At 41.9% G+C, this 27,462-nt stretch overlaps 1 protein-coding gene across 1 annotated transcript in view; it reads left to right on the top strand.

Moving 5' to 3' along the window:
• The first annotated feature begins 805 nt into the window (after positions 1-805).
• The window catches only part of ube4b (ubiquitination factor E4B, UFD2 homolog), a 29,289-nt gene continuing 2,632 nt past the window's right edge, over positions 806-27,462 (top strand). The window contains exons 1-25 of the mRNA XM_080733421.1: positions 806-1,120; positions 2,957-3,176; positions 4,876-5,011; positions 5,875-5,962; positions 6,606-6,750; positions 6,920-7,145; positions 11,394-11,535; positions 11,982-12,082; positions 12,302-12,416; positions 12,944-13,027; positions 13,582-13,638; positions 14,309-14,425; positions 15,430-15,528; positions 15,608-15,721; positions 16,864-17,062; positions 20,636-20,774; positions 20,875-20,974; positions 21,425-21,552; positions 21,851-21,949; positions 22,316-22,551; positions 22,679-22,805; positions 23,109-23,253; positions 24,588-24,722; positions 25,188-25,379; positions 25,563-25,737. Of these exons, the coding sequence (XP_080589547.1) occupies positions 1,097-1,120; positions 2,957-3,176; positions 4,876-5,011; positions 5,875-5,962; positions 6,606-6,750; positions 6,920-7,145; positions 11,394-11,535; positions 11,982-12,082; positions 12,302-12,416; positions 12,944-13,027; positions 13,582-13,638; positions 14,309-14,425; positions 15,430-15,528; positions 15,608-15,721; positions 16,864-17,062; positions 20,636-20,774; positions 20,875-20,974; positions 21,425-21,552; positions 21,851-21,949; positions 22,316-22,551; positions 22,679-22,805; positions 23,109-23,253; positions 24,588-24,722; positions 25,188-25,379; positions 25,563-25,737 (3,343 nt within the window). The 5' untranslated portion in view covers positions 806-1,096. The remainder of the gene's footprint in view (positions 1,121-2,956; positions 3,177-4,875; positions 5,012-5,874; positions 5,963-6,605; positions 6,751-6,919; positions 7,146-11,393; positions 11,536-11,981; positions 12,083-12,301; positions 12,417-12,943; positions 13,028-13,581; positions 13,639-14,308; positions 14,426-15,429; positions 15,529-15,607; positions 15,722-16,863; positions 17,063-20,635; positions 20,775-20,874; positions 20,975-21,424; positions 21,553-21,850; positions 21,950-22,315; positions 22,552-22,678; positions 22,806-23,108; positions 23,254-24,587; positions 24,723-25,187; positions 25,380-25,562; positions 25,738-27,462) is intronic.

Genomic DNA, 27,462 nt, shown 5'->3' with positions numbered 1-27,462 from the left:
CTGCACAGAAGTAAAGAGGCCCATGATGTCACTAGTCACTATACCCTTTCCATCAGGGCTCGTACAGCGATCTGTGGAGGTCGGCATGGGGTGCATGGGTTCACAGCAGCAACGGCAGAAGGCAAGACCCCAAATTTAATTAATTATTAAATTAAATTATTAAATTAATTATTATTATTATTATAGTAGCATTTATTTGCATTGTGTTTTACGACTATTTTTGATAGTGATATCTTCGGCATAGTAGCCTACTGTGTTCTATCTGTCTGTCATTCAATGTTATATGCGTTAAAAGAGGTCTGAAACTGTACCTTTTCCTAGGCAAACTTCAAATAAAGTTTTCAATCAATCAATCAATAGCCTTCCCACACATTTCCAAGGAGTGCCATGTCACCTTCCCCCATGAAATGGAGAATGTGTTTGTATGAATTGAGTTCAAAGGGACCCCCAATGCAAACAAGGTCTTTATTTATTAGTTGACCTTGTATCAGTGAACTGTACCATTTCCTATGCAAACCTCTAATAAAGTATTCAATCAATCAATCAATCAATCAATCGATCGATCAATCAATCAATCAATCAATCAATCAATCAATCAATAAATACATTTTAGCATATTACTCATCTGCTTTAAATGCATTTCACGCATTTAAAAAAATAACATAAATAAACACAACAAATAATATTATTGAGGCCGAATAACACATAAATCATATGATTTTGTCGCTCTATGTATATTTTAATCTTCCGCTAGGGGGAACAGGTCGCAACACCCGGGCCGTCACGTGACATGAGAAACCAAAATGGCCGCGCTTGTATATTGACGTCTAATAACCAGCTACTTTTCTATTTGTTTCCTTCTTAGTAGAATACTACCAAACAACAGATATTGTGGAGGAAGCGTCTCTGCCCGTCCTCGTTGCTTTGGTTCGCCCGTTTTGACCTCAGAGACAATCACGGCTGACATCTCTTTGTTTAACGAGTTAAGACTATGCACATTAGCTTCTAATAGCAGGCAGGCTAGCTGGCTCTGGCTGCCTCACATCAATACACTTGTTGAAAATTAAGAGCAAAGCTAGCTGCACCGTTAGCTGCAATGGAGGAGTTGAGTGCCGACGAGGTAAGCTGACAGCAGTGAAACAAGCCTTGTCAATTGGCAGCCAATAATTGTCATTTAGTGTTACTGCTGCTTCTATCTTTGAATTACCTCATTGCTTGTCTTTTCACCCGATTCGAAGACTAGACGGTTTTGCTGCTAGTTGGTTAGCTATTGATGCTAAGTCGCCACATTAACTCTAAAATGAATAATTGCATTGCATATAAATTCCTGTGTATTTTAACAGCACGCTTCCACGCGCCTTGCTGACTAATGTGAGATGAGTAATGGTGTGATATGTGTACAAGTAACACGTGTGTCGTGTGTACAGTTGGTGTGTTTCTGTGTCACAGAGGTTAGCATTCAGCTGCAAAGCTAAATGTAAAGGCTGACATGGCTAATGCTATTTGGGTGAGAATGAATCCTATTTACAGGCCAATGAGGCCATGTCCTCCTCGGTCCCTGTGTGTTAATACAGTGCTTCTCAAACGTGTTCATGGCGAGGACCCCCAATTTGACACTTATTAGCCCGCGCCCCGCGGATCCCCATTTGAAAAGATATGTCAGGGACCCCCATAAGAGATTTTTTACGGCTCGTCTATAGCAGTGATTCTCAACCAGAGACCCCCATAGTTTGACATGCATGCATTAGGTTACGGGACCCCCATTTAATGGCATTTCTATCTCTGAGATTCTAATTTATATAGTAAAATCAATGTTAATTAACTACAAATGGACCCGTTAGATTACCATAAGGGTCCATTTGGTTCCTAACTATCATTTAGCTGGGGACCCCCTGGAACTCATCAAGGATCCCTCGGGGTCCCCGGACCCCACTTTGAGAACCAATGTGTTATTAATACACCTTATTTATCCTGGGAAATGTCATGCTTGCTGGAATGATTGTCTAGCCTGCTGTCGCGAAGCTAACATTGGCGACCGTTATGTTGCTATTGCTAAGCGTTAGCTAGACATTAGCTTGCGAGGCGACTCAGCATAAAAACACAGCGGGCCACCATTGTGCAATCATCTGTCGGCTGTAACGTGTCGAGGTGACAGTTATTGACAGCAGCAAAGCCCTAAACTGTAATGACAAGCTGGGGGTGCTGCGATATATCGTCCATGCATCACAGTTGTCCCAGATTGAATTACCACTGTGCACAGCATTGTTGTTTTGCTAACCAGCTGAGCAAGGGCTAGCTAGTGGTAACATACATTCCCCCTTCATTGTCTGTGGTGTAGCTGCATCTGTCTGACACGGTGTCCAATAAATACTTAAAAGTCGTTATCTAGATGACTATATGTGTTACTATATTCTTTCATTTGAGGAACAGGTAAACCCAGTAATTTCCATGTCAACAAAATAGACTGGCTGACTGGAGAAATCTTGTAACAGTCCTCATCATAGGGCATGTTGTCGTGATTTTTATAACTTGACTTTTTACAAAAGTCAAAGTCAGGTAGCGAAAATGGCAGATCTACAAGCTCACAAAGCGGAAAGTTGGAAACTGAATGTTTTTTTTGTTTGTTTTTTAAAGATTTTTTGGGGGGCTTATTATGCCTTTGTTGATTGTGAAGTAGACAGGAAACAGAGAGAGAGAGAGACTGACACGCAGCAAAGGCCGTCGGGATCGGGACTCGAACCCGCGATGAGTTGGCAGGCTGGCATTGTAGTCTAGGTGTCAGGACTGCTGGGCCATTCCTTTTGCAGAATGTTTGCTGAATGTCTCTTTTCGCTGAATGTCGCCTATTAACGACAAGCCCAAAAGTGTGAACACTACCATCGAGTCTTAATCCTGAACGTTGAACATGGCCATAATAAAATATTTATGAACTGTCATCTGTATTAATTCAATTCAGATCCGAAGAAGGCGACTGGCTAGATTGGCAGGAGGTCAGACATCCCAGCCCAGCACACCTCTAAGTACCCCGCTGACGTCCCCACAGAGAGAAACCCCACCTGGACCCCTCCCGGGACCCTCGGTGGCCGTATCCCAGCCTCTGCCACCAGCTGCCTCCCAATCATTGGGTCTAAATGTCCACAGTGGTACCCCTGCAACTTCCCCCATGGGCACCTCTGGTATGAATACAATTACAGCCACAACACAAGTACACAGAAAAATCCATAGTGTTAATTTAAGTCGGAGTACAAATTGAACTGGCTTTAAAGGTCTATTTTGTTTCATTGAGTTAAAATGTTCCTAAGTATAATTTGTGATTATTCTGCAGTTTCTGGAAGTTTTCTTCAGTGTGTTCCGTGCTTGGGATTGAAAACAAGTAGAATATGTTGTACTGTATGAAGTCTGCACTCAACATTATGCAGTGCTGTACTTGGCAGACTTCACTTGAAGTCAGCGGATGATGTACATAGACAACTGATGACCGATCCAGCCAGTGGTTCATAGAAGACAACATTAAGTTATTCTGTTTTCCTATAATAATATCATGTCTTAGCATCCCTACTCTAGTCGGCCTTGCTAGCCTTTGGCTTCGAGGCATGGGGTCATTGGGATGTAAACAATTTACAACCTTGGTGACACGAGGTTGAGAGCATTTACATTTCTAGACTGTGGCAACTGGACAGCCAAAGGCAGTCAAGCAACACTGAATACAGTAAACAAAACATGCACCAGTTTATTGTGTCAGTCAGTGTCCCCTTTTGACACTCTGTGGGCCCCACTGCACAGAATAGTAGATGATACTTTCACATGGTATATACACAGCTCTAGAAATCACACGGTGAGTTGTGAAAGTCGATGAATACAATGACAATCACATGGCATTTTTGCCAGCTGTCACCCACAATATGCTGCTTTTTTTACCGATTGCTTTACAATTGGTAGATTCAATACCATGATGCCATTCCTTATTCCTTAAGGGATCTGGCTATGTGCCTTCCTTGAAATTTGTCTGGATTTAAAGTATTGCATGTTTTGCAACTATTAATTGTCATAGTCAGTAATTGATGCATTATTGCTGAAACTGCAGTCCAACCGCATTGAAGTAACAAATGCTACTATACGGTCAGTGTTCATGACCTTTATGTGATGTGTTATTGTAAAGCCTGTTTACTAGATTGCTGAAAGCTGATTACAGCCCACATCTTACTATGGGTGAAAGGTCAGGAATGACATTTACTGTAACGGCTTGTAGGAATTTCTAGGAAAGTAGAATCAAAAGGTTTTCTTTTTCACACACTAATAGGTGCCAAACCAATATTTTACTGGTGCATGACAATTATTTATTCTTGATGTGTTCAGAATGTGAAAACTATGTGAAACTAAAAATGAAACCTCATCCTGTCACTTTGTCACTTGTCACACCTCTTGCTGTTGAGGGGTTGCACATAGCATTAGGTAGCAGGTCATCTAAGGTAGTTTAACATTAAATCAGTCATGCAGTGCGTTATAGTATTATATACTAGTAGTATAGTATTGTGTGTAGTATAGCGTTTTAACTATTAGGTTGCATTTTATGCAGATTTGTCTATTATTACTTTGCCTCTAGCTAATTGTCTGCTTTAAATATATTTATAGCTGAGTTTATGGCTTAGACCAAATTTGGGTGGGAAACACAAACATTAGTGGTTAAAATCTTTTGTAAATGTATGCATTACATAAGCGTGTATATGTTTACATGTGTAAAGTCACCCTAATGAGAAATTGAGAAATGAGTGTATAATTTCACTCTGTTTATGCAATATTTTATCCTAGTCAGTCATGTTGATCTCTTTGTTACTTATCGCATCTGTACGTATTTGTTTCGCTTTGCTTTTCTAGGGGTGGCATTTGGCAGTCAGAGCAGTGAGGGTGTGAGCTCCCTCTCCAGCTCTCCCTCCAACAGCCTTGAGACTCAGTCCCAGAGTTTGTCCCGATCCCAGAGCATGGACATTGACACCGCCTCCTGTGAAAAGAGGTGAGGATCTCCCTACCACAGAGTGGCCCATTGTTTAGCTCTGCAGAGGACTTGTTGCTCAGTACTTTTCAAGAATAATGGTTTTGATGGAACTTGAATCAGATATGTTGTTGAATACGATATGGGGTGTTCACAGTTGTCTCACTTCAGTTTACTGTCTGATGGGGGAGCTTATACAAGTTGCGTACTTAAGCCGAACCACTAGTCAAACTCATACACCATTCAGTATATGCAATCAGAACTCCAATGTACCTCGTTTTAGCCCACTCCACTCATTCACGTGACAGCCTGGTGAACTGCTCCAAACCAGGGACAGAGCTACGGGTTGCTGCCGGGCACAAACAATAAAACATTTGTGCTGATGCCATTTTATTGTGAAAACATAAGAGCAAAGCATCACATTGAAACAAAACACAGCATTGTTCTGAACACGTTTTTTTTTTTTTCTCAAACAGTTCTACTCTCTGAGTATACTGACGCCTTACTTCAGACAGAGTTTGTGTTTGGGGGGAAATAATTTTAATTGGTATGCCTTTGAAAGTTAATCTGATCTTCCTCAGAATATACTTGGGGCTTAGATCAACATGTGTGGTGACCTCTCATTTAATATCCAGTTTCGCTGACAAAATCTAATTATAATGTTGTTTACATTTTTAATGAATAAATAATTTATAATAGCAGTGAATAATCAGTACTTGGGATTCACATTGATTTATCTTGGATAATGTTGCTCCACGTAAATTTTTCTAGCACATGAGATGTGGTGACGAAAGGGTAACTGTGATCCCACATCCGGTCTCCCACACTGTGTGTGTTGGTTTGTGGAAGAAGTAGTTGAATGAGCAGAACTGTGTTTATCCCAGTATGTCCCAGGTGGACGTGGACTCAGGGATAGAGAACATGGAGGTGGAGGACAGCGACCGCAGGGAGAAGAGGAACTTGGCTGAAAAGGTAAACAGACTCAGGCAGGGATCTTAAAACGGTGAGAGAATCAATTCCCACCAGGGTAAAACGCACAATCACTCATATACACTGCGTGATGCGTGAACATGTAACGATACTACATTGTGAAGATGAACCCCCTGTTAGACTTAGAAAAGCATCTTGGCTCAAAGGAATAAAAATAATAAAGATAATAAAAATAGAATATATCACAAGAAGAGACAACTTTGATAATCTGATAAGTGTCTACCCATGGCCTACCCATGTGATCAAACTGTTTTTGAGATCAAGTAAGTCTGGGATTGAATATGGGAAAGACTTGTGCTTTTTTGTTTAATTGATAATCCTGGAAGCTAAGTGGGTACTTTCCACACTTAGCTATTCTTGTCTTCTTAAATTGAACCGTGTGCTTTCTCTTGAGAAATGTTGTAGATCCACACCACATTGAGTTTGGTTTCACTACACATGTAAACATTCTTACTTAGTTTGTCAAGTTTAATTGCTGCAGATTGGTTTAAGGTTCGAAATTGAAATCAAGCTCACACGGAAGTGGTGGAAATCCCCACCCTGAGTATAAAGCAAGAGCAAAATTGTTGCTGTTTGAATAAATATGGTCTATGCCGTTCACCTTCCATTTGTATTTGCACTTCAGGAATCCTCTGCCAACTCAGATGTCTCTGAAGAGCAGGCTCTACAGCTCATCTGTAAGATCCTCCGTGTCTCCTGGAAAGAGCAGGACAGAGATGTTATTTATCTCCCTTCACTTGCCTCTGAGTTCCAGCAGAACCCTAAAGATGGTAGGTCACTGCTACACCGGAGTTCACAGAGAAGCATCCTAATGATTAGAATAAAATATTTTAGTAACCTTTGAAATGACCAAGTGTTGGTCTCCTCTCACTAGACACATTAGAACAACATATTCTGTTTGTGGTTTATACAGTGTTTCATTTTCTGTTTTTCTTTTAGTGTACTCTGACTTCAAAGACCTGATTGGCCAGATCCTGATGGAGGTTCTCATGATGTCCACCCAGTCTCGTGTCCACAACCCATTTGCCAGCCTGACTGCCACCTCACAGCCAATCGCAGCTGCCAAATCTCCCGATCACCGTCTGACGCTGATTCAACCCTCCAGTCAGGGAAGCAGTCCTATGGCCCCCTGTGCAGGTTCTTTTGGAGCCAGCTCTCTATCCAGGCAAGTACCAAGGAACTACAACTAATTTCAGACAATCAATAGTAGAAGAGTCATTGAAGACACAGATTTTTGACGTCTTTTAAAAAATGTTTATTTTTGTTGATATGCTTTGAGGGAGGGATCATCCTGTGTTTCATGATTTTTGCCAACCCGTGTCTCACAATGTTGTCCACAGTCTTTATGGGTCTAGCCCACACCCGATGATTCTGAATCCAGCCAGGATGACCTCCCCGTCTCTCCCCACCCCAACGTCCCCCACTGTGCCATCGACTCCATCTACCCCTCAATTTGTTGTGCCCCCAAGTCCACCCACAGCCACTGTTCCTCCAAGGCTTTCCCTTTCCCTCAACCCCCCATCTGCCCCCATGCCCATCTCCCAGCGCTACCGCCCTTACTCTGTCACCTCTCCCTGGGGAGCTCTCACCCCACCTAGCCCAGGCCACAGAGGAGGTAGTGTTGCAATGCAGTCCCCGAGCTCTGCTGGGCTTCCTGTGCCCCCCAATACCCCAGCCCTTCCACCTCCACCTCCACCCAACCCCCAGCCCACCTCTCTGAGTTCACCCAGACCTCATCCCCACCATACTTCCATGCCCTTGCCCATGATGCCCCCTTCGCCAAGGTCAAGAGCCAGACGAGCTGCCTTTGCTTCCCGGATCCCACCGTCTAGGTACCTCATCGGCCATCTCTGACAATGTGTGATGCACCTGCCAGCTGTCCTACTAAAAGCTTTAACCTTAAAGCCAAACCCTCTTGGTGATGTGATTAGGGTGTGAATTCATTAACTGGCTATGCAACATCCTTAGACTGGCTATATTCTAATTTAAAGCTGCTTGCACGTGTTTTACAAATGCTTGTGGTTACAGTGGATGGAGTGTGACAGGTGGTTTTGTACATTCTACTTTCCAGTGAGACAACGCTCTACAAATGAGGAGGAAAGGGCTTATGGCTAAAACACATTGGCTGAGAGTGGCGCACATCAAATCAGCCGCCCAAGTATTGTCTTTGTGCAATCCACACACCAGCTGTGCTAGACGTTCGCTAGCGCGTGTTGACGTCCCGCTTGTTTTACACCATAGTTCTATTTCTAGTTGGCACTGTCTGGTGAAAATCATTTCTTCATGCATTCGGGTACTCTTGGGCATGAAACACTTCTGACCCTGTAGCAGATTCCCATTGGAGACTAGTCCCAACCTGTTGTTGACAAAGGCACAATGGAGGAGTGTTTGTTAAAAGAGAGAAATATCTAGAGTTGTGGCATACAATTGGGTCATTATTAGGATAAAAAGAAAATGCCTGGTGAGGTATAGTTCTGGAGATTTGCTATTCAAATGAGGAATCAAATTGCCTGGACTAGCCTACTCGGACACAACAAAGGTCCTCAATGGTGTTCTACCTGCAGCGTGTGGCAGCGTGACGCTTCCTGTTGTGCAGTCAGTGTGTTTTCTGCTTTAGGACCACCTTATATTTCCTTTCTGAGTGCATAACATAATGTCATGATGACTGTGTGATCGCACTGGCATTTATTGAGAAACAAAGTGCTTTGACGTGTGTCAAATATCAAACCACTAATGGTACAGTTTAATCTAGTTAACAAGCAAACCCTTCAAACAAACTAGCATCACTTCTACATTCTTTTCTTCATTTTCCTTTCTTCATCTATTCCTCTCGTTTGATCTCTTTGTCCGTTTTTATTTGTTTTCCAAATTCCAACTTTTCTTCTGATTTTTACATCCTCATACTGTACATCATTTTCCTCCAACCCTTTTCTCTTTCTCTTTCTATCTTTGTTTTACCCTTCACACCAGTCCCCTCTCCTTCCTATTCTTTGCCCTCTCTGACGTGTCTCAGGATAGCAGTGATGAAGAGTCTGATGAGGAGGAGGATTTTGCAAAGGTTCAGTTTGAGTCAAGGTACACCGTTGCACGGTGTTTGTGTGTGTGTGTGCGCGCGCACTTGTTTTCACTTGCGGCCTACTGCATGCTTCAGCATTCCCAGGTTATCTACCCTCTAACAGTCCACAAATGATGCAGCACCAGGATTTCCAAAAAGGAAAAATAGCTTGCAGCAATGTTTAATACAAAAGATGCATAAATTGTACAAGAAACACAGGAACTGTGCATTTCATACATAGTGAATTCACAGCACATCAGCAGTATGGGGAAGCCTATGGTGTAGTTTTAGATATGCAATTCCTTCCGTCTGTTATTTAGGCCCATAGCAGTAGCCAAAATAGCCAGCTGTTTCACAGTCCTCATAAGAGTCTCACAAGTAAAATATTCCTACAGCTCCTGGGATCGGTTCTGGTTGATTGAGTTACATGATTTTAGCAAGAACATCCTATACCTAAATGTCAAATTTGCACCTTGAAGGTCCGTTGTGATATATCAGATCATCCTCTGCATTAAGAAAATGGACCCACTACTACAGTGAAAGACTAGATAATAAATGTATGACCTGCATTTCATTAATTCATCACTGTCGTAATGGGTATAACAATGGGTATAGCAAGCATTCTGACAACAGGTACAACAGGGATTGCATAACCGAGTGGGGCATTAATTCTCAACTTGCATTGTTCCCGACTTTGTTCTGACGTTTTTTTTTTTTTCTTTTTTTCTTTTTAATTAATTGAATATATTTGTACAATGCACCAGAGGGTTATAGAGAGCAGTTAGAACGGTAAATCTGAAATCTATAAGCAAATGAAACTAAACCAATACAATGGTCAACTGTATTGAATGCTTTTTGACAAGTTAAAAACAACATCACTATGCTTCTTTGTATCCATACTACAATACATAATGTATAATAATTTATATTGAAATTTGACCAGCTCAGTGGCCTTGTGGTTAGTGTCTTCCCTGAGATTGGGAGGCCAGGGTTCAATTCCCCGACCGGGTCATACCAAAGTAGACTAGAAAGAAAAGTGGGACCCAATGCCTCCCTGCTTGGCATTCAGCATCAAGGACTTGATTGGGATTGGGGTTAAGTCTCTGTGACATACTAGCGTCATGTCCAGGGGGTGTGCTTGAACATCATGTCTGTTGGATGTACTTGTACATCAAGCCACCTCATGCTACAGAAACGGAGATGGGCTCCTGACCTACAGTATGGGCCACATAGTTTGGGAACGGTTGGTTCCAAAGGCTTAACTTACTATGCATAGGTCTGAAGCCAGACTGATAAGGGCTCAACATTTTGAAATGAATCATACAAGTCAAGTCAGTAATTCCAGAGTTTTCTTTTTTTCTTTATACAAATAGCAAGTCTGGATATTGGCTGATTTAATTATGGGGACTGTTGTTGTTGTCTCCCCTGTACAATGGAATTATACAAACAGACTTCCAGATACTGGGTGGTATTTGGTGTATACCAGTTGAGATGGAAACTTTATTCAAAAACTGTTCCCCAATTAAGCCCCAGAGGGTTGAAGCTGGGTTGAATGGAAGGCTGCTGTATGCAGCCTTCCATTGTTGATGTAGCATTGGTTATAACATACTATACAAGTATGTTATAATGCACTGAACCTAGATTGTGTTGTGTTGCTACAATGCCATTGTTGAACTTTCTCTCTTCAGACTGGCACTAGGCACCTCCCCGCAGATGTGGGGTGGTCAATGCTGTTAATTGTGGTTCAATCCGTAGTTATTTCTTTTCAATTGATCTGTGTATTATTATAGTGATTTAAGAAGTAATGCCAATAATGAAAATGACAGTCAAGACTGATTTGGAATTTCTGTTTCTAAGAACTTGACCTAATTTCTCTTTCAACCTCAAGGAAGGAAACCGCAGTCGGGGCAGAGCACACCACAATGCCGTGTATTGTGACTAGATAACAAGACTAACAGCATTATGGCCTGAGTGTTAAACTAGTGTGAAACGGCTCACATGCTACAGATCTGGCATTTCAAAGCAGGTCACTAACAGTGGGTGAAACTCTAGCCAACACACTATTTCTAGTTTAATGATGTTAAGATAATTCCATTATCTGCTTCAAACAGCAATGGCAGATTAATGGCAGAAGACCTGTAAGGTTTCTCTTTTTAAAGCCCAACATTGAAATGCTGGCTCGGTTGCAATTTAATGCCTTTATTTTTTATTTTTAGGACCACTGGAACAAATCTGTCTGTTAATCCCCATTATATTTTATTGGCCCAGATGTACTTCTCGTTTTCTATTGTTTTTAATGACTCTCCTTTACCTTTCTCTTTCTCCTTGTCTCTTGTTTCCACCGCTTTCTCTCTTTAGTCTGGGTGCATCTGGTGGGGGGATGTCCTGCGATTCAGCCAGCGACCGCTTCACCATCGAAACGTGCAAAGAGACAGAGATGCTTAACTACCTCATTGAGCGCTTTGACAGTGTTGGCATGGAGGAGAGAAAAGCTCCCAAGGTAGCCATCTGGATCACTGTTGGAATGGGACAAACAAACAAACATAAAAAGAGAGCTACCTTTTTATGCAGATGGATACTGGGGACTTTTTTTGTTTTGTTCTTTTCAATAAAGTAGAGAAACTTAAAAGCAAAAGCTTAGCAAAATGTATGTTTTGGTAATGTCACCACAATGATGGAAATGATGGTTATTTAACTGGTTTGAAATCATGCTCTGTTTGCTTATTAATTTAATGGTTTGAAAAGCTGCTCTGAGAACGGGCACAGCCCGTCCCTGTCTCATATTCTGGTTTCCAAGGAGACTGTCCATATAACCTGATAGATGTGGAAATGAGAGTAGGCTGTGTACCCCACAGGCCACAGTGATTCAGCAGAATATGAAGAAGGTTGCCCTGACATTGACAGCCGTAATGCTTATCACACCTGTGTTTCTTCTCCCTCTCTCAGATGTGCAGCCACCCCAGTGTCAGCCAACTCCTCAGCAACATACGCTCTCAATGTATTTCTCACGCTGCGCTGGTCTTGCAAGGCACTCTCACCCAGCCCAGGTCGGTCAGCCAGACATATCTCTCCATTTTGACATTTCACTGTTCTGTGTTAATTTGTTCTCCCTTTGGCTTGTGTCATTTTATGTGGGGACATTGTTCCTTTTATCTTCTCTGAGAATGAGTCTCCATAGCAACTACTCTTTCACCTTGCCTCCACACACATTCATGCTGGGTTTTATTTATTTATTTTTATAACTCAATATGTCTTTCTACACACAGGAGTTCTCTTCAGCCATCTCTGCTGGTACCTTATATGCTGTGCCGGAACCTCCCTTACGGCTTCATCCAAGAACTGGTCCGCATCACCCATCAGGAGGATGAGGTGTTCAGACAGGTGGGAGACACAGTATGCCACAAAAAAGAAAAGAAAAAAAAACATTTCAAATCTGAAGAAATATTATTTTGAATTATAAGTATACAGAGCTCTGTTTCAGCACAAAGCTTTGTGATTTGAAAGGCAGAGTTTGTACACCACCAGGTTTCTTATTTGACTGAAAGTGATCATCAAGGTTATGGGAATAAGATAATGTGTCATTCTAAACTGTCGGATTAGGGAAACATTTTAGAATCCCATGATGAATGTAGGCTCCTCACTCAACTTGCACAGTATGACAAGGTGGATAATCACGATGTTTGACATATTAAGCAAAAAAAATTAAAACGTTTTTCCCCCCACAAAGACCTTTCTTGGTCAATTAACCATATACCTAGTGTCCAGTCCCTATTTTATTCATGTCCATTGAAAAAGGCAGATCTACAAGCTCATTCTGAGGAATTACAAATAAGATTCACATTCACATATATTTTGCATATGCATGATATTTTAACAAACTATACTTTGTTTTTGTCTGTATTTTACAGATCTTCATTCCCATCCTTCAAGGACTGGCTTGGGCAGTTAAAGAATGTTCCTTTGACGGTGACAACTTTAAATATCCCCTCATGGTAAGGTTATCTATATTCCAGTCCTTCCCAAAGTACCACACTGGGGGAGAGCAGATGTAAAGTTTATTTTTCTTCTAAAATATATAACGCATCTGTAGTGATTGGAGGTGGTCTCCCTACTGTTCTACTCTGAAACATTTAGACCCTGGTTTTGGGTAGGACACCTACTGGCTGACAACTAGTATTGCCTGAAGCTCATAATCGTTGTATATCCACTGACTTAGCGGCGCTGACTTATTGGTATAGTTCTAAAAATGTTGTCTCTTGTTTGAGACCCGGTACAAATCGCTGCAAAGAATATATATAAATGTTGTTTCATATCTCATGTGTTCCATGCTGGAAAAAGCAAATCTACAACCTCACATTGTGAGCTTTTATATTTGCTATTCTCCAGTTATTACTAGTACAAATTTGGCAACCCAAGGATATGTTGGTGAAAGCAAATACAGTTGTTCAATGTCAAATTGACTTGGGAGACAACATTTAGACCTTTCTGTTTTAGAGAGAAGTTTGCATTGAAGATTTGTTTGTAACATGTTGTTCTGCTTCCTCAGGCATTAGCTGAGCTCTGTGAAATCAAGTTTGGAAAGACTCATCCGATATGCTATTTGGTGAGTGTTGCTGCAGGATGGTTCCGCCAGTCTAAATGGTGATTACTATGTTCTGGAAACGTCACTGCATTGAGTACACACTACCACTTCCAAAACAAGTTGTTCGGGTCATTCCTTCCTCTGGATAAACTGTTAAAATGGGCAACAGTGCAGTCTGCTCAAATTACATTGGACACTTCAGATTAAGCTCATGTTTGGTAGACCTTGCAGAATAATTTCTGCAATGCCTTATCTGAATCATTGTACTAGATACCAGCTGTCCCACTTGACCAAACCACAGAGGAATGCACTCTGTTTGGTTTATTTATGGCACTTTCTCGTGGCTGGTGTTTAGAAGAATTACAAGACAGAGTTCATTTTGTGGAAGAATAATGACTGGGCTTTTGTTTAGCCTGCAATTTTACAAATCAAATATATTATCACTGTTTTGAAGTTTTATTTAAGCTCACTTAGTTTGGAAAGAATTGTCAATCACTGGGTCAAAATCCATGATGTCTGAACTGTTTATTTACATTTTAGAAGACACTTTCTGAGACCAGGTTTCATTGAACTATGGCTTTTGATGAACAATATTGCCTGCTCCAGATGATGTTTTAGTTGAGCAAAAAGTGTCAACCAATGTAGTAGAAAAGTAGCAACTAAATTGTCTCTCTGTCTTTGTTGTGTATAGATGACATCGCTGCCCCTGTGGTGTCCCAAGTCTTTGAGCCCTGGTTGTGGTAGAGAGATCCAGAGACTGTCTTACCTTGGAGCCTACTTCAGCCTGTCTGTCTTTGCAGAGGATGATGTGAGTCACACAGTGATGGGACAGATTGGCTAGTCCATAACATAATAGAGAGAATCTAAAAAATATGATAACTGCAAAAAAAACCTATATTACGTTGAACACAAGTATTGCCTAGCCTCGTGGAGCTAGTGGAGTAGAAAATGAATGCCCGAATTGGGCCGTCAAGTACAATTACCTTTTTAATTTTAGGCCAGAGAACGGCCAGATAGTCGAAAACCAGTTAATGCCAGAAATGTCTAGGTGTGCTGGCTCAATTCACAGTACTGGTAACGGGATGAGAGAGTTGGTGTCACATGATGCATACTGCAATGCGAGAAAGAAAAAGAGAGCAAGAGATAAAGAGACATGACATGGTCACATCTAATCAACTTCTAGTAGGTGAGGTGAATGCTTTATTGGTGAGAACTGCCGTGACTCCATGTAGTGGACACACGCACAAATGCGTGTGCACATACACGCATAAAAAAATGTAAGACTCATCAGTCATCACAGACTAGGCTAAGCAAACGAATAATCGAAAAAGGTCTTTACTTATAGCATAGTTATCATGTTGTAACATTTTGAATTTGAGAGCATGACCACAACTCTAATCCATTGCCCGGATAGAAGTATCCCCTTAAGGCTTTTTGACAGAAAAATCTGTCCCCTTTCACTTTCATTCATCGGTTCATCAACACTGCTTCAACTAGATTCCTGGAGCTGAGAGCAGAACTTCAGATTAAAAGTGATGACTTTTCAACTGTAGATTTTATTTTGGAGTTCATATACTTCCTATTCTTACTGACAGTCTGCCCAGAACAAAACATATACACAAACATTCCACCCTCCATTCCATTCTTTCTATCTATTATTCTATGTGCTATGCATGCACATTTTCTTTGTCTCTTCTCTAATTTGCTGTTCTGAACTTGTTCAAGTATTTTGTTCTAATGCTATTTGCAGTATGCGATTACAGTATAAATGTGTTACGTTTCTGTGGTTTTTGTTTTGTTTTACGTTTTCAGACCAAAGTGGGAGATAAGTACTTCTCAGGCCCAGCCATCACTATTGAGAACACTCGAGTTGTTAGTCAATCCCTGCAACACTACCTGGAGGCAGCAAGGGTAGGTTCTTACTGTTTGCATCCTTTTTTTAAAGGCTTTCACTTAAACCAGTAATCTAAATCTAATATGTCTTCATCAGGGTGACCTGTTTAAAATCCTCCACAACATTTTGCTCAATGGAGAAACACGTGAAATGGCTCTTAATTACATGGCAGCTCTAGTCAACTGTAATGTGAAGAAAGCCCAGTTGCAGGTAAGAAGCAAAAAGTCTGAAATACTCTGCTTCCTTTATCATATTTTGATAGATGCCTTTGCAATTGTACCGCTTGGGTGTAATATATTCTAATAGATTATTGAGCATAATTGGTACTCACTGGTGGTTAGTATTAACATTTCTATAGAATTTAACTCATTTAGTGCTCCTGAAATTAACGGATTATAAAGTCCACGATGCCACCCTCAGGCTGCATTCACTCCCGTCATCTTATTTTGAAGGCCAGAAGTCCACAGCGTAAACACTTCCGGTCTGACGGCATCGCGTCATTCACAGGAAGCGATCGTAGTCCACGTGGAGTTGTGTAATGGCGGACCGGAGCTTTTATACATGTGTAACATAAGCGAGCATCTGCCTCCATCTTCGCTTCTAAAGTGTAGTTTTGAGATAATGGACATTAAAGATGAGATCCCCCGTCCACCTCAATGTTATGGGATGACTATTTTGTGCTCGTGGAGCCGTGATGATGAGAAATCAGCGACGGATTTCGGCTCCGGACCTTCCGCCATTGTACTCGGTAATATAACCGCCGTTACAGTAATATATTACTTTTCACGAGTATACTCGGGATTGGCACTCCGGGTACTCGAGTACTTTTCACGAGTCTTCTCGGGATTGGCACTACAATTAGGGGTTTGATGAGTAGGGACCCATTTTATAGTTTAGGTCAGTGTTTCTCAACCACTGTGCCCGGGGACCTTTGGTGTGCCCCTGAGAAGGGTCAAGTGTGCCCCTTGAAACTGCTTGAAAGCGAGTATTGTATTTATCATTTTAAAAATGATTTAAACGAGTGAAAACAGCCGATCTACAAGCATGCTTATATATCTGCTGTTTTCACTACTGTTGTGCGACTTCCTTGTATGATGAAGCAGGGCTTTACTTTGCGAAGAAACGTACAAATTTGAAACTTGGAGATACAAGGTTTCTTCCCGACAGTGACGATATTTACACCCCCGTATTATGTTGGTGTGACCATGGATTCTTGGGACATGAAAAGTGTGCCCATGCAGAAAAAAGGTTGAGAAACACTGGTTTAGGTTCTCCCCTGTCCCTTTGTTTCCAACACAAAGTTACACTGCATTATAGCTATCCTCTTCTTTATTCCTCCTCCTTCCCCCCAGACCGACGATAAGCTAGTATCGACAGATGGCTTTATGCTCAACTTCCTGTCAGTGCTGCAACAGCTGAGCATGAAGATCAAACTGGAGACCGTGGACCCATACTACATATTCCACCCGCGCTGTCGTCTTCAGGTCAGCTCTGAGGAGACCCGCCTAAAGGCCACCATGGAGGAACTCAAGGGCTGGCTAGCTGAGCTACGTAAGATCATGGACATTGTAAAATTATTACATCCAATGCAATTTAATGTTGTCATTTGAGCCCAATAGAGGATTTTCATTGTTTACGGCACTATAACTCAGGGGTTTTCAAAGTGGGTGACGGGGGATGACCTCAAATGATCTTACGGCACCCCAGGGGAAATTTTGGAATTTATTTGGACACTTAAAGAAATATTTAGTATCATTTAAAACTTGAAGTAAAAGTGGAAACCCCTGCTATAAGTGCCATAAACAGACTTGCCAGGTTGCAAGTTACTATGAAAAGCTCCACCGACAGTCAGTCAGTCTGTCTGCCCTCATTTCTCACATGGCCCTATTCTAGTGCCACCATGAGGCCGATTCTTGCAAAACACATTTTTGGACAATGCTCCAACAGATTTTGCCCTAAAATCACACAAAGCGTATCTCTAAAGTCATGTCATCAACATGGATCTGCCCCATTTGCCATATTCCCTCCTGATTGGCTACCATTGCCTTCTAAAGTTTGTGTATGCGACCTGACGGTCGTTTATCTCCCGATTAGGGAATCTTACTGGTCCAAGTTTGTTTGTGTAATGTTGTTTCTGAAATGTAGTTTGTTTTGATGCACTGGAGCCATTTTGATTGCTGATCACTTAGGAATATGATTCATTAACATACTGGATCTGAGCATGATTTAGTAGTGATCCAAATGGTCCCATTGTGATGATCTCAATCAGTCATCAAACATATAATTTTCCGAATGTCTGTCTGAGTGAGTGTCTGTCTGTCTGTCTGTCTGTCTGTCTGTCTGTCTGTCTGAGTGTCTGTCACAGCGTTTCTCCTCAGTGGCTAGAGCAATTGGGCTTGCAAAGCTGGTGTCATACTGGGATGCCCCTCCCCCGGCAGCCATTTTGAGAGGGTCGGGGGATATATACTAGCTATACTAGCAGGGCTTGACATTAACTTTTTGAGGCACAGTGTCATCTGGACAAGTACATTTCCCATTCACTTGTCCAGGCACAAAGGTAACTGGTCAATTTGCCATTTCAGTCACTTTTTCCCCCTTTTTTTTGGGACAAATAAATAAGACCTCCTTGGCCCCCTCCACTCCACAGTCCTGCTAGGAGCATCACAGAAAAAGTGAAACCAAAAGCCACAAGTATATTTAATTACTCTTAAATCTTTATCCCACGATTTTGTAACCCATTTTTCACCCAGGGTCAAGTACATGTTTAATTAACTTGTTCATAAGGATTTATAGTTGTCCCGGACAACAGGCCAAGCCTAATGTCTATGAGCCTTTCTGCAGCGCAAAAAAATCAAATAAAAAATAAAGTTGAGCCTCAATGCAAGCGTAGTAGCTATAAGGAACATTTTTAAATGTACTTGTGGCTTTTGGTTTCACTTTTTCTGTGACGCTCCTAGCAGCTTTGTGCTGTATAGACTATGGACTGTGGAGTGGAGGGGGCCAATTTATTTGTAAAAAAAAAAAAAAAAAAGAATAAAAAAAGACTGTCCAGATGACACTGTGCCTCAAAAAGTTAACTTCAAGCCCTGCTACTATAGCCAGTATATATCCCCCGACCCTCTCAAAATGGCTGCCGGGGGAGGGGCATCCCAGTATGACACCAGCTTTGCAAGCCCGATCTGAAATCGCATCACCATTAGCATATGAACACACCTGACATAACTGTGAAGCCCGTTTGTCACTTTCACAAATCATATGCTGTATATTAGCATTTTTATGGTGTATCTATATCTATTCTGCATCTAGCTTGAGGCATGTCTATTCTGCATCTAGCATGAGGCAACATGTTTAACCAGCTGTGTGTGGGTGTGTGGGGCTGGGGGTCGGTTGTCTGGCCCCGTTACAGATTTTGTCCAAAAATCATGCAGATCGGTACACAGTATCTCTGTAGCCATTAAACGAAACGGGTATTTCTTACATTGATGCTCCTACATATTATCATGCAAGCACCAGTTAAAGTTACTTTCCATCCCTCATATACTGTGTGCACAGTGCACAGTGCACATCCCATAACCCACACACTGCACATCATTTCGGAGCTCATATCTTTGAACGGGTAAGGGCTAGTTCTTCTTAATCTGGAAGCTTGTTGGTTGTCTTTAAAATGATAAAACATGCACATATTTAATAGTGTTGTAGCAGTAAAAAGAAAAGAAAAAACGTGCAATACAGTTCACACACGTTGCAGAAACGGGTAGCAGTAAAAAGAAAAGAAAAAATCACACCCGTGTGAACTGAGCGGTGGTTTACCCACCAACCCCTAGAGCTTCGAATTAATTTATATTTAATTAAAACAACAAATCTGCAGCACTTCTCGCGTGTAACGTTAAAATGTGGCTGGTCTCGCGAGGCAGAAGTCTCCATTCGCCGCTGCAAAAGTGGGCTGATCTACAAGTCCACAATGCGTCACTGATCCAATAGGTTGTGGGCTTGTAGATTAATTAAAAGGGTGCTTGTTTAGCGACACCGACATACAGCGAAGAATAAACCTCCAGCTACTGAACTTTCCCTACACTGACCGTCCTCCGCCTAGCAGACAGTGCTTTGCCTCTTGAGTTAAACGTGCCAACGTTTCACACAATGTAACTTTAATTGATTCAGAATGATAACGAGTCAAGCTGAAACGGGCGACTCATTTGGTAGGGACGGGAAGGCAGACTGTTTACGAGACTTCTCCACCGAAAACACTGTGTAAAGCATGGATTTCTTCTCTCACGAGTCTGCCTGCACGCAGCCACGTTCACGGTAAAACTCCCTCCGTCCCTCTGTAGACTACCTAATTTGGTTCAAACGAAAACATAATCCATTGGTGTGATTATAATTGCTCGTTTCACATCGTGGTTGTTCCACGCTTCGCATAGACGATGCGATGATACTGCTCTTGCTTTTACCAACGCCAGTCGTCAGGCACGTGCACACAGACATCAAACGGGGCTTGAGCCCCTGCCCTTTTAAGAGAGAATTGTCCACCAAAGGGCCCTTTTAGAAATGTCAGCCCCTGCCTCTCAACATTCTCTGCACGTCCCTGACCAACGCGGTCCCTGACCAACGCGTGAGAGAGAGAGAGAGAGAGTGTGTTGTCTGCCTCAGTGGTGCGTGTTCCCCACACTCAAGCCCCCACCGTTGCGCTGTGTGTGTGTGTGAGAGAGAGAGAGAGAGAGAGAGAGAGGGAGAGAGAGAGAGAGTGTGTTGTCTGCCTGCCCTGCTCAATAGCGCCCCTCCTTTAACGTGTGTGTGTGTGTGTGTGTGGTCAGGAGAGGTATGGCCGGCGACAGACATACACGGCAGGCGACAGACATACACGGCCAGTAACATCTTGAAAGCGAATCACAGGAGCGGCTACCACCGCTCAAAAACATGCAATACAGTTCACACGCGTTGCAGAAACGGATACCAACTTAACACTTCAGAGAGAGCAGCATCACAACATTTTTTGTAGTTGCTCTTTATTTAAGAAATCTATTGGTCTACTTCTGTTTGGTGTACTCGTCTGTTATTCATGTTGAGTACACAATTACATTGTGTATTGCCTCATGTAATTGTGTTTGTGTTTTTTTTGAACAGATGAAGACCCTAACAAGTTCTCAGAACCCAAGTTCCCAACAGAGTGTTTCTTTCTTACGCTACACGCACACCATCTGTCCATCCTGCCCGGCTGCAGGCGCTATATCCGCAGGCTGCGGGCTATCCGTGAACTCAACAGGTACACGGACATACTTTCAGATTGTCATAATCGTACAGATTATCATAACATGCCAACATGGTGTAGGCGAGTATTAACACTGTTGTTTTTCTTATGTTAGAACTGTGGAGGAGCTTAAGAATAGCGAGAGCCAATGGAAAGACTCACCGCTTGCCAGTCGACACAGAGAAATGCTCAAGAGATGCAAAACTCAGCTCAAGGTTGGTCTCACCTGGTGTTCTCTCTTTTCTTTGGATACATTCACACTAGGCACCTAAAATTAAACCCATGAGAAATTACCAAAAAGTGAGTGCGTAGTGGCTGCTTTTAGAAGATGCTGGTCAGAGCGCTTTTTCTACAGTAGGCAAGCAGAGCTCTTGGGACGTGCAGAGCTACTCATCCAAGCTGATGGTCTTGCTATGCCGTGATATCGGGAGTCTTCGGGACGTTCAACATCGCTCAATAAGCTTACCAGCAGTTTACCTGTAGCCTACTTCAATTTGGAAGCTGAAGGAGAGAATACACTATATTCTCTGATTAAGCTTCCAATAAATAAATATTATTTATTTGTATTGTGTTATTTCCATTTACTTAAAATGCTGAGATGGAGCATTTTTCTTTATTTCTTCAGCGAAGTGCTGTGCTAATGACGCGTGACTTTGTCCTTTCAGAAACTGGTGCGGGCCAAAGCCTGTGCTGACGCCGGCCTTCTGGACGAGAACCTGCTCCGCAGATGTCTGCAGTTCTACAGCACGGTTATTCAGCTCATTCTACGCATGGTGGACCCTGCCTATCCACTGTGAGTCACACTGACAGACCATGTCACTGTTGCCGCAATGTTATGAGAAAGCGATATGGTCTTTTCACAAGGGGGAAATGATTCAACAAATTTGAACATTTTCCTTTTTAATGTGTTTGTGCGGTAATATTGTTTCGCTTTCATTGCAGATCAAATTTCTTTTGTGTGTCTTTCTTGCTTTTATTGATAGTTTTAATTGTAGAGAGGGAGGAAACAGGTAGAGAGTCACGTGACATGCAGCAAAAGGTCCACCGGGACCGGGAATCAACTTGTTTGTATTCTCTTATCTTTTGCACAGCATGACCCTGCCACTGAACCCTGAGATTCCTAAAAGCTTTGCTGCTCTGCCCGAGTTCTACATTGAAGACGTAGCTGAATTTCTGCTTTTTGTTGTCCAGTGAGTTTATGGTTCTCATTATCTCAAACACATTTCTGATTTAAGCTTTTCATAGGCTATGTTGACGGCAAGAAAAAAAAATCCGCTGGCCTTAACCCCAGCATCTATATTTTGGGGTGGAAATTTGTAAAAAATGTTATCTAGAGATTTGATGTAGACCGAAAAAAAAGATGTACAATTGTAACTTGTAACTTAATTTTGTTAAGAATCAAAGATTTAAGTGGTTAACCTTCAAGAAGTGCGGTATGTCAGAAATTACATCCCCTGACATTTTAATAATTAGGTAACCTAACCTCAATCAAAACGGTGAATAATTTGACCGAAGCTGTTCTCACATCCTTTGTCCTTCCTCTTCCGCTCCTCCAGGTATTCCCCACAGGTCCTTTATGAGCCATGCGTGCAGGACATTGTGACCTTCCTGGTGGTGTTCATCTGCAGCCAGAACTATATCAGGAACCCCTACCTTATTGCCAAGCTGGTGGAGGTGTTGTTTGTCACAAATCCAGCTGTACAGCCGCGGACCCAGCGGTTCTCTGAGATGATGGAGAACCACCCGCTATCTGTCAAGCAACTGGTACCCGCTCTTATGAAGTTCTACACTGGTGAGGTTCTAACGAATTAAAGACAGTTCTTCATTTTGTGTATGTAAGACATTATAGTTAATGTTAATTTGCTTAGTAGTTTGCTTAGTAGTTGTCTCACAAAACTGAATCTGTCTGCTCCATTCAGATGTGGAACATACTGGCGCCACCAGTGAGTTTTATGACAAGTTCACCATTCGCTACCACATCAGCACCATCTTCAAGAGTCTCTGGCAGAACATCGGCCACCACGGCACTTTCTTGGAAGAGTTCAAGTGAGTTTGTTACATTATCATTTGTGTGTAGAGAAATTACTGTGTTGGAGTCAGCCAGCCACACTTCCATAAATCACTGACATTTGCACAAAATGTTCACACCGGACACTGAACCAAGCTGATGGAGAAGATTGATTTGTTACCAACTTTTAATTAAATATTTAATTATTTTCTCATCCTTGCAACTCTTGGACAACAATTGTGGACAAATAAATTGTATTTATTCCATAGGATAGAATGAAGTACTGTGACCAAATCCTGACAATTTAGTGATCTCTTTATTGTTCTCTCCCCCTCTCATAGTTCTGGGAAGCAGTTTGTCCGCTACATCAACATGTTGATCAATGACACCACTTTCCTGTTAGACGAGAGCTTGGAGTCCTTGAAACGCATCCATGAGATCCAGGAGGAAATGAAGAACAAGGAGCAGTGGGATCAGCTGCCCAGGGTTAGAATGTTATCTATGAATTCACAAAACCTGTGTGTCTGTCTCCCTGGGTATAACTTGGGCACCGTCCGACCAAGCGGCATCAAATTCGTCGCGCATGTCCCATAGGACCCGGGTGCCGAGATTCGATCAGACCAACGTTTTCCGAGAACTGGAACACAACAAATACCTTGATCTGTCTGTTGGGGTCTGCGGAGGAAGCACCGAATGTGTGTTTGGGAGGGGTGTCTTCCCTGATAGGCCAACCTGAGCATCTCAAAGCTAACTAAGGAAGAAAGTGGATAGTGAAGGTTACCCTATTTCACATAATGTAGGTCATTATTTCCATGTATTTATTAACTCATTTGCTGCTATGGCCGAGGAGCCCGAAAAAATCCCGATGTACGGCCCTGCCATGCCCGAGGAACCCGAGAATTTCCAGTTTTTGAAAAAAAAGAAAAAATCTTTTTTCAAAAAAAAAGTTTTTACCCCAAAAAACTTAATAGGCATGATAGCAATCGCGAAATTGCATGTTTAGCAACCCCATCTTTCAAACATGGCAGCCATCTTTGTTTACATTTTAGGAAAACATAATAGCTGCTATCTCATAAATGCCTGAACGGATTTCCATTCGGATTTTTTTGTTTGAAAGCTGTGAGCAATGTGGACACACGTGGTGCATTATCTAGGCATGGGCGTGCATGATCCGTGCACTATGAATTACATGGAAGTCTATGGAGACAGGGGCATATGAGAGTACGAAGGTATTGTTAAATGGCAGCAAATGAGTTAATAACCTCATTCATCCTTTTTTTTTTTATTTATTTTTTATTTTTTGTAATAAAAATAACCTCATTCAAGCTTACCGGCTGTCCGTCAGTCCCTCCGTCTGTTCGTCACGTCACGCTTTTGGCCCTACTCTTATCTCCTGCACTATCCCTATCCATGCCAAACTTTGCACACACACTCCTTGGCTGGAAAACCACAACCTCCGCCCCTGATTTCTCACATGCCCCTCTTCTAGCGCCACCATCAGGTTGCTTTTTGCAGACAACATACATGCGACCTGACGGTCGCTTATCTCCCGATTAGGGAGTCTTACTGGTTAATTATTGTTATTTTTTGACATTTTCATAAAAAACAACAATACGGTTGTTGCTTCATTTAGATTGGAGGATTTAGAGAGCCCAGAAGCTTGGCGTAAAGAGTTGGAACTGGGAACAACTTTCACCACAACCAGAGACATTACAGTTAATGTGGTTAGCTACTGTACTTGGCATGCCTAACCTCAGTCAAGCTTTGAATGGATTTATGAATTTAGGACATACACATCGTTGTCTTCATCCCTTCCCCAGGAGCAGCAGCAGAGTCGTCAGTCGCAGCTAACTCAGGACGAGCGGGTGTCTCGCTCCTACCTGGCCCTGGCCACAGAGACGGTAGACATGTTCCACATCCTCACCAAGCAGGTCCAGAAACCCTTCCTCAGGCCCGTAAGTATTGGTATTAGTGGTAGTACACACAGACATGCATGTTGGACACACTAGGGAATACTCTGTTTATACTAGAAAGAAATTTAGAAATCCTGTTGAATGCAAGAGCTTTTTTATCCATTTGTTAAACGAAATGTGCCAATGCTGTGTTGAAAGCACCTTGTAAATAAATTTTACTATCTTTACTAATGTGCATGCACACTTGTAGGACAATGATCTGTACGAAATGTGCCAATGCTGTGTTGAAAGCACCTTGTAAATAAATGTTACTATCTTTACTAATGTGCATGCACACTTGTAGGACAATGATCTGTACGAAATGTGCCAATGCTGTGTTGAAAGCACCTTGTAAATAAATGTTACTATCTTTACTAATGTGCATGCACACTTGTAGGACAATGATCTGTATTTATGTAAAACAGGGCTTGTTATTTTTCACTTTATACTGTACTTCTGTATTTCTAGGAGCTGGGTCCACGTTTAGCAGCCATGCTGAACTTTAACTTGCAACAGCTGTGTGGGCCCAAGTGTCGAGACCTGAAGGTGGAGAACCCTGAAAAATACGGTTTTGAGCCCAAAAAGCTTCTGGACCAGCTGACTGACATCTACCTACAGCTTGACTGTGCCCGCTTTGCCAAGGCCATCGCAGATGACCAGGTGGGCATTGATGACAAACTTAAAGATTTAAATGTATTTGTGTGGGTAGCCTGGTGTTCTTGAATCCTTTTTTTCTTATTATTAAAACAAAAAAGAGGAAAGTTGATTATCACGTTTTGTGGATGGACATGTTAACCAACTTGGCTTGCTTCAGACAACATTATTTTCCCTCTTATTCTCCAGCGGTCCTACAGCCGAGAGCTCTTTGAGGAGGTAATCTCCAAAATGAGGAAAGCTGGCATCAAGTCCACCATTGCCATCGAAAAATTCAAGCTGCTATCGGATAAGGTGGAAGAGATTGTTGCCAAGAATTCTCAGTCTGAAATGGACTACAGTGATGCTCCTGATGAGTTCAAAGGTGAACACAGTAACACACTGAGAACAGCTCTTCTTGGATATTTTGATATGCAAAAGTCAAGAAACATTATATATTGTGGTATTTAACGATAGAGGGCCACAGGCCTCTTTCCTCCTAAATGATCCATTGGGTATTTGTCAGTTATATATTTCCTTCAGCTCATTAGAAATACTGGATTGCAACTTTTCACCGCCCACTTCTGTAGTCTGACTCAACAAAGCACTTGCCCATCTGTCTCCTCAATCAAATGGAAATAGCTTTGTACATGCATCGATATATGTTAGGGTGACATTGGGTGCAACACTTTTTCACTTTTTTTTTTATATAATGTGATTCAATATTAAGCCAATGTGATGGAAAGTACATGGTCCTCGAGATAGTCCGGAGTCAAGTCTGTTCTTATTTACCTGTTTGTCACCTTAGAATGGGAAAGCTAAAATGACTCTGGCAAGACATCCTCGCACATTTTAACCTAATTGGGTGGTCTAGGAGTAAAATGCTTCCACGTTCTGAGAAAGCGGCATGGTTTCATCCATTGTCAATGAGTAACCTCTGCTCTGGCAAAAGACTAAACCAGCAAAAAGCAGTGCAAAGCTGCAACAAACCAGCTTTTTGTTTTTCCACCATCAGTTTCCACCATCACAGGCTAATCAGACTAAAAATGAATATTTTATAATGCTGTGTGCGTTCGTTGACGTCATAAAAAAATCAGTGTACCCCCCCCCCCAGCTAAAATCGCCACTGGCAAGCTGATAACACTGAGCTTTGCACTGCACAATCATTCTGCTTGTGATTACTACATGGGCTTAAGAAAGTAAAAGGAACTGACAACCTGTTTGACCTTGTGATTTTCAAGTCAGTTACTTGACATCTGCTCTGATCTCAAATCAATTGCAGACGGAAAGTAACAAGAGCAACCTCTACTGTGGTAGAATTCCAGCCATTTTGCCATGGCTTTGTGGCTAATGGAGGTCATATAGACAGCTTAGAGCGAGGCTATCCTATAACCACAGACTTAATATAATCTAGGGTGGGAACGTGGCCCACATACCGCCTTTGATTGCTAGACATGCTAGCATGCCCACCACACTCGAATGGAGTGTGCCCGTACAAGACACGTGAGTGTCAACTTTCTACAGAGTTAAAAGTTCCCCCATGGCAGGTCTTATTTTTAAACGTAACACACAAGTCCCACCACAGCAACCTTGTGACATTTCAGTACAGGGCATGTTTTAATCTCATCATCCTAATGAGATTTTTATTGGCTATTTCCTTTGCTGGGGTTTTGGGAGGTTCACTAGTTAAACTGTCACATAAAATACTTGGCATATCTGAGCTGCATTTTTGCAGGCTGGAGATGGATTTCTTGGGCTGTCATACAGTAAGCATATACTGTATATGATGACGGTTTGAAGCTCTCTGTGCCTCACATCTGAGCTATTGGGGTTGTCCATCAACCAGACAAAATAAACTTGGTTGTTCAAATTATTCACTTTTATAGGAGGCTATAAAAGTATGTGATGTGACAGTGAAGTGTAGCTGAGATGGTTAAAACTAATGGTCAAACTAATCGATTGAATTGATTATAAAATATGACCAATTTCTTACCCCGTTGATTCATTGATATAAAATAAACTATTTCTTTTTTCACCCCACATGAAAGTTCAGGAGTGCATATGGTGTGCAATATGAAATGCAAGCTTATCATAAACACATAATGGTGTC

The sequence above is a fragment of the Nannobrachium achirus genome, assembly GCF_963921795.1.
Source record: "Nannobrachium achirus genome assembly, chromosome: 9".
Classification (NCBI taxonomy): domain Eukaryota; kingdom Metazoa; phylum Chordata; class Actinopteri; order Myctophiformes; family Myctophidae; genus Nannobrachium; species Nannobrachium achirus.
This window is presented reverse-complemented; position numbering and strand designations above follow the sequence as displayed.